This window comes from Hippocampus zosterae, chromosome 5, assembly GCF_025434085.1.
Source record: "Hippocampus zosterae strain Florida chromosome 5, ASM2543408v3, whole genome shotgun sequence".
Classification (NCBI taxonomy): Eukaryota; Metazoa; Chordata; class Actinopteri; order Syngnathiformes; family Syngnathidae; genus Hippocampus; species Hippocampus zosterae.
Genome location: NC_067455.1, coordinates 8,278,154 through 8,293,291, shown reverse-complemented (window position 1 = coordinate 8,293,291; position 15,138 = coordinate 8,278,154). Strand labels below are relative to the sequence as shown.

The following is a 15,138-nucleotide window of genomic DNA, read 5'->3' as shown; positions in this document are numbered from 1 at the left end:
GGGTTGGGGGAGAATCTACTCATGATTAACAATGCTACCAAATACCATGTTGCACAGAGAAACTATCGTTGGGGGCGAATTTTAGAGTTGCTGTGTTATAATTTCAGTTTTTTTATGACCGGTTATTTAAACATTTCTGCCATCCTTCGCTCTCAGAAAATGACAAACCAAAGCTCTCAACTTCTCACAACTGAGTGTCATCCATCGGTCTAGTTTATTTGATTTTAATTTACTCAACTCAACTGTATTTATAGAGCAACTTTAAAATAACCATCGCTGTATACAAAGTTCAAATATCATAAATACGACAAACAGAACAGAACAGGGCGTATCCCAGCGCATCCTGAACCGGTTGCCAGCCAATCGCAGGGCACACAGAGACGAACAACCATCAGCGCTCACACTCACACCAGGGACAATTTTGAGTGTTTAATCAGCCTGCCACGCATGTTTTTGGAATGTGGGAGGAAACCGGAGTACCCGGAGAAAACCCACGCATGCCGAGATTGAATCCACGACCTCTGCACTGTGAGGTCAACGTGCTAACCACTGAACCATCGGGCCGCCCACTGTTGAGCCTTAAATATTCAAACCAAAAAGGGAGACTTCCAATGTCTTTTATGGCATGGCGTCTTGGAATTTTTTGTGGGTCTCCTCAATGCGGGCACGCCTAACAAATTTGATGTTGCGAAAGTAAACAGGCTTTGATATGATTTGGGCAACAGAGGATTTTGCCAAACTCCCAAGTCATCTGCATTCTTCAAAATGGGCGACATTTGAACAAAATCCTTTGGAAATTTTGTCTTCGAAGGGTCCAGAAATGACCATAAAATCAAAACCATTCGAACCAAAACTGCAGACTTCCTCTGTCTTTTCAGATGTGGCTTCCAAGACTTTTCGTAGGCCTACTCATTAACTGCTACTCATGCCTACCCAAATCTCATGTTCTTAAGCGAAACCAGCTTCAGGGGCTGAATTTTAAAATAAAAATCCGCGGTGCGCAACACAGCCAATTTTGGTGTACTCGGGCCTCAATAATAGGAGAGTGAGAGGGGGGACAAGACAGGTAATGAGAATGGTGGCGAGGAGGGGTGGGGTGGGGATAAGGCAGCGGAAAGAGCAAATGAGCGAGCGAGGTGAGTGAGTGAGAGAGGTAAAGCGAGGCAGCACACTGCAGATCCTCGCCCACTGTCGCCTCTCCGCCAGCAGAGGAGACGACAGCGCAGGAGGGAGGACACCATGGAGGAGCCTCTCTGGAGCCTCCGACAGCAACTCTCCCGCTGACCGCCACCGCCTCCTCCTTCCATCCTTCCATCACTCCTCTCCATGTGGATGTCCTTCCACTCCTCCTGCCTCAAAGTGACCCGCTCTCTACTTCATCTTGGCTTTTTATAGGACTACCGTTTTGTTTTGTTTTTTTCCCTGCAGTTCTTTTTCCTCAGCTGACCTCCCCCCGAGCTGAGTGGATTTACTTCTTTTTTTTTTTTTTTCCCTTGGGACTCCCGGACTATGGGTCGGCGGAGGCGCAGCTGGCACCTCCTGGCGCCACTGCTGCTTCTCCTGGGATGCGTTTTCCGGCGAGATTTCGCGCAGACGGACGACGGCGGGAAGTCCGTCTACTTCTGGGAAACAGGTAGAGCTGAACCTGATGTCTTGTTGATCTGCGAGTATGTCATTCGCAAGTGTCGGTGGGTCACTTGTGTCAAATCAAATCAAGACGGTCACTTTGCCTGTTTGCCTTCAATACAACTTAAACGAAAGCAAAATAGGACAGGGAAGATGACCCCAATAACAACTCGCTGTGATCTGTGTTGCACTGGATTACGCTCTTTTCAGGTGAAGCCATTCAGGCATTATTCCAGAACGGGAAGGGAGGAGGATGAGGAGAGAGGGCAGTTTTTGACGGATTTGACACAAGGTCACGTGGTGTTGAGTATTTCTTGTTACGGAGAATGTAATTGGTTGACGTGGCTACACAAGGATTGTTGTTCGACTTTTACGCGTGAGATCACACATGGATTGTCCTTGCTTAACGTGGGGCTAATGAAGGAGCTAATGGCTACTTAGGGTATTGTTAGTTTTGACTTTTAAGTCTGAGATTCATTCGTTACTTCGACTTTTATGTGTCGGATCATGTGCATTAGTTGACTTTACTTTACAGGGAATGCCGAAGCTTAGCATGGCTACACTGGTTGGGGTTGAACGTGTGAGATCATGTGCATTAATTAACATGGCTACACATGGAATATTGTTCATTGACATGGCTCCAAGGGAGATGCCATCGGATTATTCTTTGTCCACATCACTATGCGCGGATTGTGTTTCATTCAACTTTAAAGTGTGATAATCAAGTGCATTCGTCAAGTTGACTCCACAGGGAATGTCATTGCCGAACGTGGCTACAAGGGGATTTGCATCTCCGTGGCTACACGCGAATTTTTTTTTCCAAGATGGATTTACCCATGACATCTGGTGCATTACGACAAATTTAACAAGGCTACCAAGTGAATGTCGTTAATGCGGCTACACAGGGATGGCAGCGATGTAATGCAATTAACAGCTACCCTGTGTGTATGTGTGTGTTAATGTACCCATTTCTGTTCGCTCGTCTATGGCATTTCGTTGTTTTTTATTTATTTATGGGTTTTTTTCCCATGTTTAAATCGACAATTATTTTTCATTTGTTGTAGCCCCCCATTAAGCAAGGACATGTGTGAGCTCACACGTAAAAGTCGAACAACAATCCTTGAGCAGCCACATCAACCAATTACATTTTCCGGAACAAGAAATCCTGAACATCACGTGACCTTGTGTCGAACAGTTTTTATATATTTAAAAACGGTACGGACTCTTACTATATTGCGGATAGACAGCAATCGTGGGTGGTTCAGAGACGTAAGCCCCGCAGTAAATGAAGTTTCGCCATTTCCTAGTTTGCATTTAATCCATGTCATCGTTTAACATTGGCCTGTCAAACTTTGCCCCCTCAATTGCCGACTCCATGCCTGTCGTGCCTTGTGGTGCTCGCCCACCTCGTCATTTGACGCACCTCGCCACCTCTTCTTGCATCTTTAAAGAGGATGTAGCGCGCTAAGGAGATTAAAGCAGCGGGGATTTACCACGCCAGGAAGGGGAGCGGACTTGAGGAAGGGGAGCGGCATGCAGTCACTGGAGAGAGAGCAACTTAACCTACATCCACCCCGCTGTTCGGTCAGCTACGATTACGCCCTGGCTGCCACGCCACGCCACCTTTCTCCTGCTTCTCAATGGGTGGAAACGCTCCGGGAGGGCTGCGTGCTTTGAAATGTAATCCAGTCCAGCCAGTGGGAGTCCAGTTGGCCTCAGTGTAATGTACCGCATTGATTGCGAGCCCGGAGTCTTTGTATTACATTCACACAATTTAAGGCTTTCAGTCAATCCCGGATTTAATTATTCAAATCAAAATGCCGTGATACGATACCTTGATTTAGGAGCTTTTCCAATTATCAGTAATCGCTTGTTAGATTTTTTTTTTTTTCGCTTTGACTTCCGAGTCTAAATTTAACCCTTTTAGGAATAGCGGTTACTAAAGTAGACAGTTGATCATGTTATCAGGTTACAGGGTGGACGAAAGGTTGATAAGTTAAAAGTTGGCTTGATATACAACGGCGTGAAGTGGGAAAAAAAATGGAGTAGTTAAAATGTGAACGAACCAACAAACCAAGTAACTAACTAACGTCAACTAAATGTGTCGATTCATAAAAACGTAGCATTGAATTCCACGGATCAACTAGAGTCGTCAATGCCCCACTCTGGCCACAATGCGAGTAGACTATAACTGGCAAAATGTTCACTGGAATGTAACGGCTTCTTCCTGGGACCGTCCAAAAGATTTACGGAAAGCGCTTTTCCAGCTCCTACGCCACGCCACCTTTCTTTTGCTTTTTCAATGGGCGGAAAAGCTCCGGGAGGGCTCCGTGCTTTGAAATGTAATCCAGCCACTGGGAGTTTAGTCGGGCTCAGTGTAACATATCGCATTGATTGCGAGCCCGGAGTTTTTCCCTCGGACGATTCGCACATTTTTGGGCTTTGAATGAATCCCTAACGTGTTTTTCTTTATTCTTTAAATCAAAATGCGATCATGTTTGTTTTGAGTTGTTTTTTTTTCCCATTCCACCTTGCACATCATCGACAAATTGTGATGGTGTTTGTGTACAATTGTGCGCTGAGGAGGGAATATTCCTGTGGCAAGCGATATGCTGATGTTTTGCATATTGATGAGTCTGGAGCTCAAATGCGGGGCCTGTCTCGAAAACTGGGGGGAATAGGCCCTGCCTCTCCTTGCCTTACCTCCCCGCCTCGCTTTTTATTTGCTTGTGCGGAAATATCTCTTTTTTTGGAAGGTGAGGTGGCTCAGAGCAGTTTTGTGCTCTGAGCTCTCTACTGAGAGACACTCACTGAAGGTAGTGCTGAGGATAACAGATAAGATGAATGAAAGTGAGAGATCCGAGGCTAACACAACCTATGAAGGCAATAAAGGTCTGACACACTTTACTGGCCCCTTTGAGACACCATTTCCAATTCTATTCTTGTTGTCTATAATAGTAGAGCGCATTCCTTACCTCTGCCAAGTACGAATGCGAAGGTAAGAAGTGCATTTCTTCTACCAGTTTGTCAGTTAGAAGCAATATGCGAAAACAACAAAGTGATGCACCTTAACTCATTCTATCCCAGCCATTTTCACTGGAGCAACCCCCTCAATTCCAGCGTTTTACTGGATTTTGACTGATCTTGCAAGGCCCACAGAATATTTGGTTCTAATCCTATATAAACATGGAGCCTACCAAAATGAAGTTTGGACCCTCTTCTTTCAGCAGAAAAAAAAATGTCTGAATGAATCTTTTTCCATTCTTCAGCACACACACCTTTGATTTTGGCTGGAATGTGAGTTTCGCTAGGGGCTAGCGTGTTACGCTAATGCTTCCTACTCCCAAAATTTTATTTTATTCTACAATATTTTGAAACTTGGTATCAGGGATTTTGATTTTTTATTTAAGACAAGCACACCTTAGTGTCAACTCAAATGACTTCATCAGCGACCTCACTAAGTTTTGAAATAAAAACTGTCATCTCTGTTTAGCCGCAGCAGCCGCCCCGCTGAAATAAAGCAGCTGCGAGCTATTAGAAAATAAACATACAGTATCCATGCGGCGTCTCGGACTGCTACATTAAACATTCCAGCAGGAATCTCTTTCCCGCCCGGAGGAGACAAAAACAGGAGCGCGGTTCCATGCCCCTGTTGGGAATACCAGTTTATGTTCGACTCTTGGTGACCCTCATTAGCATAGCACCTGAGGTCTAACAAAAATGAGATACTTAGCAACAAATTTAGGCCACGCATGAGAATTAAGAGGCCTTCTTTGAGAATTGGTGGTTTACAGTGAGCCTAGGGCTTTTAGTTAAACCGTTTTTAGGCCTGCGTTTTTATTTCCATTCATTAGTAGGAGTAGAACGACAAGCTAATGAATTGTCGTGACTCGCTACTAAAGGTTCCGTGGGACCTTCACCCGGAAGACTTGAGTCACTGAGTGGAAAGCAGCATACAGTACACTAACGCTCAACTCTTCAGGCAGTGATATTGCTTTCCCCGTCCCAATTTAAGATTATTCAAGGTCTTGAAGAGGAAGATTATTCAAGGATTCAGGGAGTTTTATTGTCATAACGGCGCACATTTCCACATGATATGGCATGAAATACAATCCCCGAGGTCCCAGGATTGCCAAAGATTATGCTTACAAACGTCAAGTTGGTACTGGTGGACTTTGACTCTGGGAAGCATTTTGCCAGGTGGCAGTTTTGCAATCGTGTCAATTGGCGAGCCACGGGCAAGGGAGTGATACGCTCACAAAAATGACAAAGCTGATAGCTAACATGTTTGGTTTGGTTTGTTTGTTTATTGAACATAAAACATATACAGTAATAATTTGACAGAAAATAAGGTAGATAAAATGCGGATGGCCTCAAGGCTATCCAAATCATACCAGACACTTAACTAAATTACTTCTAGAATAATAATAATTATAGGGCGGCCCGGTAGTCCAGTGGTTAGCGCGTCGGCTTCACAGAGGCATTGCAGAGGTACCGGGTTCGATTCCAGCTCCGGCCTCCCTGTGTGGAGTTTGCATGTTCTCCCCGGGCCTGCGTGGGTTTTCTCCGGGTGCTCCGGTTTCCTCCCACATTCCAAAAAACATGCGTGGCAGGCTGATTGAACACTCCAAATTGTCCCTAGGTGTGAGTGTGAGTGCGAATGGTTGTTCGTTTCTGTGTGCCCTGCGATTGGCTGGCAACCGATTCGGGGTGTCCCCCGCCTACTGCCCGAAGACAGCTGGGATAGGCTCCAGCACCCCCCGCGACCCTAGTGAGGACTTGACCCGTATGACAAACAATGGTTGAGGTGTCGCTTCATTCTGAAATTACCCTGTTTTAAGGGGCCGGTTGTGTCTCGTGTAAACAAACCGCTGCTCACCCTCATGAGTTTATTTCAGGACAAGGGTGAGATTCATAAATGTGTGCATTCAGAAATGCGCGTAGCATGGCTCGGTGACACAGTGACCTATCAGGGTGGAAAAAAATATGTTCTGCTGCTGTTGCAATATGGATAAAGTAAGGTAGAGGCGGTGGGGGGAATCCTCTTATCTCACTCTAAATAAAGTTTTTTGGATGTAGTATAATCTCTAAGCCCGGCGAGTTTGCTGTATCAGTAATAGCCAGGTTTAGTGTAAGCTGCACCATTTAGAACAAAACCACTCTTTGGCATCGCGCTCGGCTTGGGGATGGATGGGAGCGTTTAGCAAATGCGTCTCTTATGCCACCAAACCGATCAATCTGGCTCAGACGTGAAAAGATTTTTTTAAATGGAGTGCACTGTCATGGCATGGCTCTGTCGGAAAACCATTAGAGCCGCGGTGACGCGGAAAAGCAGAAGTCGGCGCCAGCTAATTTTTTCACTTTAATACTGCTTCATTTCCGCTTGACTGCTGCTGCTGTTGATGCGAATGCTCGTCACGAATACCAAGGCGGAGACGAGGCTCAATTTTTGCTGGTGAAGGGATAGGTGGGGTCAAGTGACTGATGTCAGTCTGAAGTAATGCTCGAGTCTTACCTTAAGTCGGCAGTCAGTGCCCAAGTCATTTTGTCTTGCGCAAGTCAAGTCACCTCATTAATGCAGTCTTGCCCTGCAGTGTCGTATAATCTTTAAGCGAGAAGACCAATAACAACAAATACCCTCTGGGATCAAGTCACATGTGCGTGTCTCAAGTACGTCTCAAGTCTTTGCGAATTGCACTCATGTAATATGTACGCGGTCTACACATGTCATATCGAGACATGGTTTTTTTTGTATTTATTTATGTAGTTGTTAATTGCCCCATGTGACGTTAAATCGAAAAAAACTTGAACCCTACGACATTTGACCAGTCTTAAAAGCATTCAAGACTCCAAAAATTAACTCAACCCAATCAGAATTTCAACCTTTTTGTGTCTTCAAAGTACATTTTACGTGCAAAGTGATTATTAAAATTCATTTGCATTTGAATGTAGTGCCAAATCTACAAAAGGAGAAGCTTATTTGCATGCCGAAAGGCTCTTTGCCGTATTTCCAGTCCCAGAATCTCCAGGTAACGCTGCAGGCTGAATTGGGGAAACCGCAACATTTCCTGCTCTAACTCCACCCTCGGACTTTTGTGGGCATGGAGTCTCGCAACGGTCTCATCCCTGCGGTATTTCGCCAAAACTCGTCTGCAGGTCAAAGGACAAACCAATCCAGCGGCCATATTGCGAGCACCTAAGCGTCATTCAAACATGACCATTATTCCCGGGAGGAAGCTCCCTGTGACATTTCCCTTGAGAGGGCGTTTTGCTGCCTCCTGATTTTTAAATTCTTTTTCCAATAATGCCGCCAAGGCTCCAGCATAAATATCCTGCTGCCTGTCAGCGTTGTCCTTAATCTTTCATTTCTCCCTCTCCTGTCAATCAGTTGTATGTTTGTGTTGTCTTGGGTAGTTGTGCTGCAAATGTAAAATGTACAGCCAAACGCCATAGTCAGGGAAAGTATCTACTTGGTATGTAATTCCCAAACAGACATTTAAACACAGAGTGATTTGATGTAGTCAGGCAGTATTAAGGCTATTACGCTTGGTAGTAGATGAAAACATGACATTCGTGTATTGGCTCTTATGTAACCAGCATTGCTTGGGTGATTGAAGATCTGTAATGCTAGATTACTCAGATGCTTTGCTGGACAAATGACTGGGCACACACACACAAGGGTTTCCAGCTCTGTTTTGTCCTGGTGAAAATGTACCGGTAGTGCCGTTGGGAATATTTGAAAATTCATCCCTCAAAGTCACTTTAACCCTCTTATGCACCCTGTAACCTGATAACATGATGAGCTGTCCACTGTAGTAACCGCTGTCCTTGAAAGGGTTAACATGAAATGTGGTGAACACGTCTATCATGATGAAACCCAGAAAAAAAAAATCTTACGAAGCCATAGCTGAAAACATTTTGGTTTGAAGCATCCATTTTGTGGTCATGTAGCCATTTTCAGGAGCCCTCCCTGGACACAAGTCTGATGGACATTGTCAGATTTTGAATAATGTTAGCTTTTCTCATTGCGTGTGGACGCAGCACAAAAGCAATATTTTGATGACTCACCAAAAAACACAAACGGGAAGTCAACTGCGGTGCACGAGGGAATGGTATAATATTCAGCCCTTGAGCCGTTTTACCAAAGCAACGTGATATTCGGTGAGCAGATCTACCATGTGTCGACCCACAGAAAAGATGTCAAGATGCCATGAGCTGGAAACACAGAGGACATCTGCTAGTTTGAATCTCATTTTATAGTAAAGCGCAACAGCCATAATTTCTTCTTTTGAACCTAGAGTAAAATCATGCACACAGTAAAATTATACTGTACAGTGGTACCTCTACTTTTGAAATTAATTATTTCTGGAAGAAATTTCTTAACTGGGAAATTTTGTAAGTAGAGACGCATTTTCCAACTCCCTCCTCCCCCTCCACTCCCCAAAAAATTCAGACAGAATTGCCTGGCGTTTTGTAAAGAACTGATCCAAGGACGTTGGCTTATGTCAGCTTTTAACAATCCTTAGAAAATGTCCAAGGCAAACAACATCATAGTGGGCAGTCGCCGGACTTGTGAACACTTTTCTTTTCACCGTTCACATTTATGTAAAACTATCGGAACTATAGGCCTCATCGTCTGAGGGGCGAATGACTCGGACGTTGCATAGATGCATATCTATCTATCTCCACACATAGACACATACAAGAGGTCCCTCTTAGCCAATGGAATGCCAGGATGATGCTCTGTAATAGCCAATGGCAGAGCAGCGATAAGAATGTTGCATTCAGGAAACTCGGAGCGGCGACTGGCAGCCCATGTTGTATTTTTACCTTTCGTATCTTGAAATTTATTTTGTAACAAGAGGCAATATTTTCCCGTTGAGGCGTTTCACAACCTGAACGTTTCATATGAAGAGACGTTCGGAAGTAGAGGGACCACTGCAATGCATACCAGCTAAAATCTCTTTGTTCTCAAAGTAGGAAGGACAGTAACATAATGTAATAATTTTAAAACAAAACATTTCACAACATCATTTGGGATTTTTTTTTCTCTTTAGGAAATCAATGATGCATTCAAGTGCTGAGTATGCCCGAGGTTCCTTTTTAAATAGCTCTCCCCGCTATCACCGCTTCCCGACCCCGAAGTAATTTCACGGCTAAGTCAAGGCATCCGTCACAATCTGTCAATGTCAAGGACCTTGTGGCCTTACCGCATTTAATGTGTACCTACCAGAATGAATATGCCGCTTATCACAACAATTCACACATGTACGGTTAACCGCGTAAAGCGCGGTTGAGGTGTGAGCTGTTCTTTGTGGGCCTCATTAAAAGTGACCCAGAAAGTGCCAGGTGCTCTCAGAGTGAAAGTGACAGCGTGTTTGCTTTGGTTAATTGTTAGTGACAGTGTTTTCCAATGCCTAAATTGATGGCCACGTTCTGTGAAAGAGCATTGACACGCCCCCGCCCCTCTTCGCTCGCTTCTTTGCTTTTTCTTCTTATTGCCTGTAGAATAGCCAAGCCACTAACGAGCTATGATTAGCCCAACAAAACCGCAGCGATCATTTCTCTCAAGCTGCACACTCATGTCTAATTAGCGTTTAATATAAAATCACGGCGCATGATCGAGTACTGCAGATGCGTGTCAATGTTTCGAGAAACCAAAATATGCATCCGTTTTTTAGCGTGAAGCACGTGTTCGGGTTAATTTTCAGGTGTCCATAAGAAACAAACTTGTTCTTGAGATTTTGTTTGTTTCCCAACAAGTTACAAATTGGGATTGGGATTTTTATTCACCCTCAAAGCCCCTTACAGCTTTGAGAGTGGAATTTGGTCGACATTTCTATTATCAATTGGCCGATAAAAGTCTCAAGAAGCCACACACAAAAACTCACAGGCCATTTCCAGTTATAGCAGAACCTGGAAATGAATTGCTAAAATGTGCTACTTGATAGAAATCGCACTTGTAGCGTTTCGCCTCACAATCACCACAAGTAACGAGTATTTATGACATACCGAGGAGACATAAAACGGGCCGCCTCTGCAGCAAACTCGTTGGCGATTCATCCAGTTTTAGATGGGACGATAATAATGACATAATGTGCCTCATTTAAAGCTGCTTGTTGGAACAATATGAAGAGAAAGAAATGATGGAAAGGACGCCATAGCATGTTGGCAGATGAGGTGGAGAGGATTTGCTGGGAGGAAATGAGAAGACTCAGCATGGAGTATCAATGCAATAGGAAACGAGTCACCAACGTTGAAAGGCAGTGTTGGGAAATAACCACTTTTTTTTCCCTGTATGTTATACTCTGTAGTTGTTACTGTTGTTTATATCGTGCTAGTAATTAGAAGTGGACAGAAAGAGCTGTGTGTGTTTTGGGCTTGTTATTGTTGTTGTTGTTGTTTATTTTTAAGAAAAATAACACAATCTTGCACTTGATGTCATGACATACTGGTCAAAGGTACATTTTAATCAAAGGTGGCTTTTTGTGTTCCTACTCCTTAAATACATTTTTGAAGTAGATTTAAAAAAAAGAAAGAATTTTCCCGACCACGTCAGGTTTTGGTTTTGTTTTGTTATTAAGTTGGACCTACAAGGGCTTGCGCAATAAGGATGTTTAATTTATATTTGTTATATTTGTTGTAATATATATATATATATATATATATATATATATATATATATATATATATATATATATATATATATATATATATATATATATATATATATATATATATATATATATATTTAATTATATTTAATTATATATTTAAATATATAATTATATATATTTATAAATATATTAATTATATAAATAGAATCAATATATTCTTTTATTTTATAATACATTTTACTTGAATAATACAGAGTGTGGGCGGCCCGGTAGTCCAGTGGTTAGCACGTCGGCTTCACAGTGCAGAGGTACCGGGTTCGATTCCAGCTCCGGCCTCCCTGTGTGGAGTTTGCATGTTCTCCCCGGCCCTGTGTGGGTTTTCTACGGGTGCTCCGGTTTCCTCCCACATTCCAAAAACATGCGTGGCAGGCTGATTGAACACTCTAAATTGTCCCTAGGTGTGAGTGTGAGTGCGTATGGTTGTTCGTTTCTGTGTGCCCTGCGACTGGCTGGCAACCGATTCAGGGTGTCCCCCGCCTACTGCCCGGAGACGGCTGGGATGGGCTCCAGCACCCCCCGCGACCCTAGTGAGGATCAAGCGGTACGGAAGATGAATGAATGAATAATACAGAGTGTGTATTTGTGGGATTTGGACCCCACTTCATTTACACTGCCTTAAACTGTTTTTTTTTCCAATTATTTATGTCCTCCTTGTAATATAACATCCTCTGTCTTGATTTCTGATCAACACTTAGCCCTGCTATACTCGTGGGACTCTTGGGTGTCTTGAAAGGCGCTTATAAATAAAATGTATTATTATTATTATTATTATTATAAATTGACAAGAAAATTATTTTCTACTTTTGTACTTAAGTACATTCAAGAGTCTTCTTAACACACAAGTGTCTGTACTTCTACATAAGTAGCCTGCAGATGTCAGTACTTTTAGCACCTCTGTTTGGAGCAATATTGTGACAGTGAAGGAGCGGCAGGCTAATCAGCAGTGACAAGGCCTTGGATTAAAACCATGCTGCCAGATGGCTGGAGCGGGAGCAACGTGGCGACCCCGCGATCTGCTTCTGTAAATACTGACGTCCACGGCACGGTAGCCTGGTGTCAGCTGTCATTCTCTGGCTGCAAGAAGCCAGCATGTGACCATGAAGAAACTTAGTTGGGAAGAAACATGTCATGGCACACCACCAAATCCAATGTGCAAAAGCGCAACAATTTGGCAAGATGCGCAAAACATTTTGAAATGCTACGGGAGCTGACGATCATTTGGAAAATGGAAGCCAAACGCAGACATTTCAAGTCGGCAGCCGTTGGCGTCCATCTCTCCATTGAGCCTTCACTCTAAGTGGCAGCAACGTTGAACAGGGACTCCCACAATGGTCTCTATGTTTAAGAACCAATCCACGTGTTGATTATACCAAAGCTGCATGGCCGATGCTTGTAACAACGCAATCTGACTCAAAATCGCAAACGAATTCAGTGAGTTTCAATGAACTTGTAGACAACATAACCATGATGGGGGGCTATATGCGCATAATCAACCAGCCAAGGCATACTCTAGCTAATAACTATGGTCTCCACAGCTAGCTACGACGTAGCATGCAGGTTAACCCATTCAGCATTCAGGTCTGACTCATTTACAGTTGTTTAACTGACCAGCTAATGGACTTTCTGACGAACAAACTGACCAACTCTCATTCGGACTGACTAGCTAAGTGCCCGTCTGGCTGATTAACTGACCAACAGCTAATCAGACTTGTCTAAGACAGAAAGTCTAAGACAGACTTGTCTGAATGACTAAATGAACAACTAGCTATATGACTGACTGAGTGACTAACTAACCAACCAGCTAAGTGACCATCTGACTGACTTAATAACCACCTTCCCGAATGTCTGATTGTCTCACTAACTCGGCTAGAACATAGCACGCCCAGAGAGTCGCACCAAATGCTCCATTTTACAGGCTTTCTCCAAGTTTTGTTTTGCATTATGCTGATGGGTCACTCGTAGCTGGCGAAGCTAGCTGCTACAAAATACCATCTCGGGTGACGTCTGGCAGTTCATTCATCATCCTTTGTATCACTATTTATTCAGATGTTTATCCATTAGGTGGTATGTCCTCCTTTGTAGTGAGGCTGCTGTACTCACGGTTCTATCCCGGGAAAAAGCACTTAGCTTGAACTTAAGTGTACGCGCGCACACGCACGCACACGCGTTAGAGGGTGCATGTGTTATCCACTGAGAGAAAGTTGGCATTTAGCTGAAAGATCGCGTTGATAGCTGGTCAGCTTTTCATGTGGTTTAGCCTATATTGGTCACACCTTGGCTTCTTGCTTGTGTCACCTTGGAACAGATACTATTTCTGGTATCGTTTATTGTAATTCTTTGTTATCAGCTATATTTACCTTGTTCTGATGTGGTTTATTTTAAGTAGCATTACGTCATTACGTAAAGGGCTGTACGACACCAAAGCAGAGCAACTCCAAAGACGCCTGTTTCACTGACTCATTTGATAGAGAAATCATGATGATATTATTATACTCCACTCCTGTAGGTCAGTGCTCCCCAACCACCGGTATTGGGCTACGGGTCATTTCGTACAAGGTCGCACCTAGACAACCACCTACCCACGTGATTTTATGATTATAAATCATTAATCAATAATCAATCATTAATTAATTAATCAATAATTAATCATTAATCAAACATTAGAAGAAGAAGAAGAAGAAAAACCTTTATTAGTCTCACAATGGAGAAATTCCCAATTCACAGCAGCAAAGTTATGAAAGTAAGAAGTAGAACAACAAAATATAGGAGCTGCTGGAAAGGCAGCCACTCTCGCGGCGCCATTTTGAAGTCAAAATAACAAAAACAACACAAGACAACACAGGACACAGACATTCTATCCGACACAGCAGATAGGTGCACAACTAGAGCCAATCAGCTTTTTCTTCTAACGTTGGTTTGCAAGTTGAAGTCAACAGAATCAGCCAATAAATGAAAAAAGAAGCACTAAACAGAAACTAACACTAACAATGACCAAACGCGTAGCTGAACGGTAGCCATGACTTGGCGTAACCTTCCGAACATTAAGTTATTTTGACAACAGAAGTTCCCTTGTGTGATGGTATGTCCAGATGGACATGAAGAAAGTTGTTGTGTAACGTATGTCATCAAGAACAAGGCAGTTCAAAAAAACAAGTAGCACCCAATTGATGACGTGTAAAGCATGAAGCAGCTTGCACAGCCTGCCCACATAAACATTAGCAGCAATCAATAATGTCATCTTTTGATAATGCACATTTGCAGGTACCAATGATACTCATGGCGGATTGGACCATAACTTAAAAATTATTGGGTTTTTTTAATAGGTTTTAAGGTGTATTCATTGTTCCAGAGGCATCTATTATTTTATATTTTCGCCATTTGTTGTATCGTTCAATAAAAATGTTTGAAATAAATGTTGCGTTACTCAATCATTATCTCCAAAGCTGACTCAACAAACATCCAACCAATCAGCTAGCTTGTTAACTAGCTACTATAGGATTGATTAAATGGCTAGCTAGCAAGCTCAACGGACGTACTGATGAACTGACTGATTGACTGACAATCGTGACTGACTGACGATCTGACTAGCTAAGTGAATGGCTAACTGACCAACAAACTTCTTGACTGTCAGATTGACTGATTAGCTAACTACCTAACTGACATTCTGACTGACAAGCTAGCCAACATACTACTATGTAATTGCCTGACCCGTGACTGTAACTTGAGGAATGAATCAAGCGTTTGATGGTATTCTAGTTTTGCCTAGTACTTCTCATGCCACTGATGCAACATGAGCGCAAGCATAAATTATGCTAGCGGTGTCATTAGCAGACAC

At 43.1% G+C, this 15,138-nt stretch overlaps 1 protein-coding gene across 1 annotated transcript in view; it reads left to right on the top strand.

Annotated features, from left to right (window-relative positions):
• The first annotated feature begins 1,165 nt into the window (after window positions 1-1,165).
• Window positions 1,166-15,138, top strand: part of LOC127600959 (thrombospondin type-1 domain-containing protein 7A) — a 76,867-nt gene continuing 62,894 nt past the window's right edge. Inside the window, exon 1 of the mRNA XM_052065900.1 lies at window positions 1,166-1,633. Coding sequence (XP_051921860.1) covers window positions 1,510-1,633 — 124 coding nt within the window. The 5' untranslated portion in view covers window positions 1,166-1,509. The remainder of the gene's footprint in view (window positions 1,634-15,138) is intronic.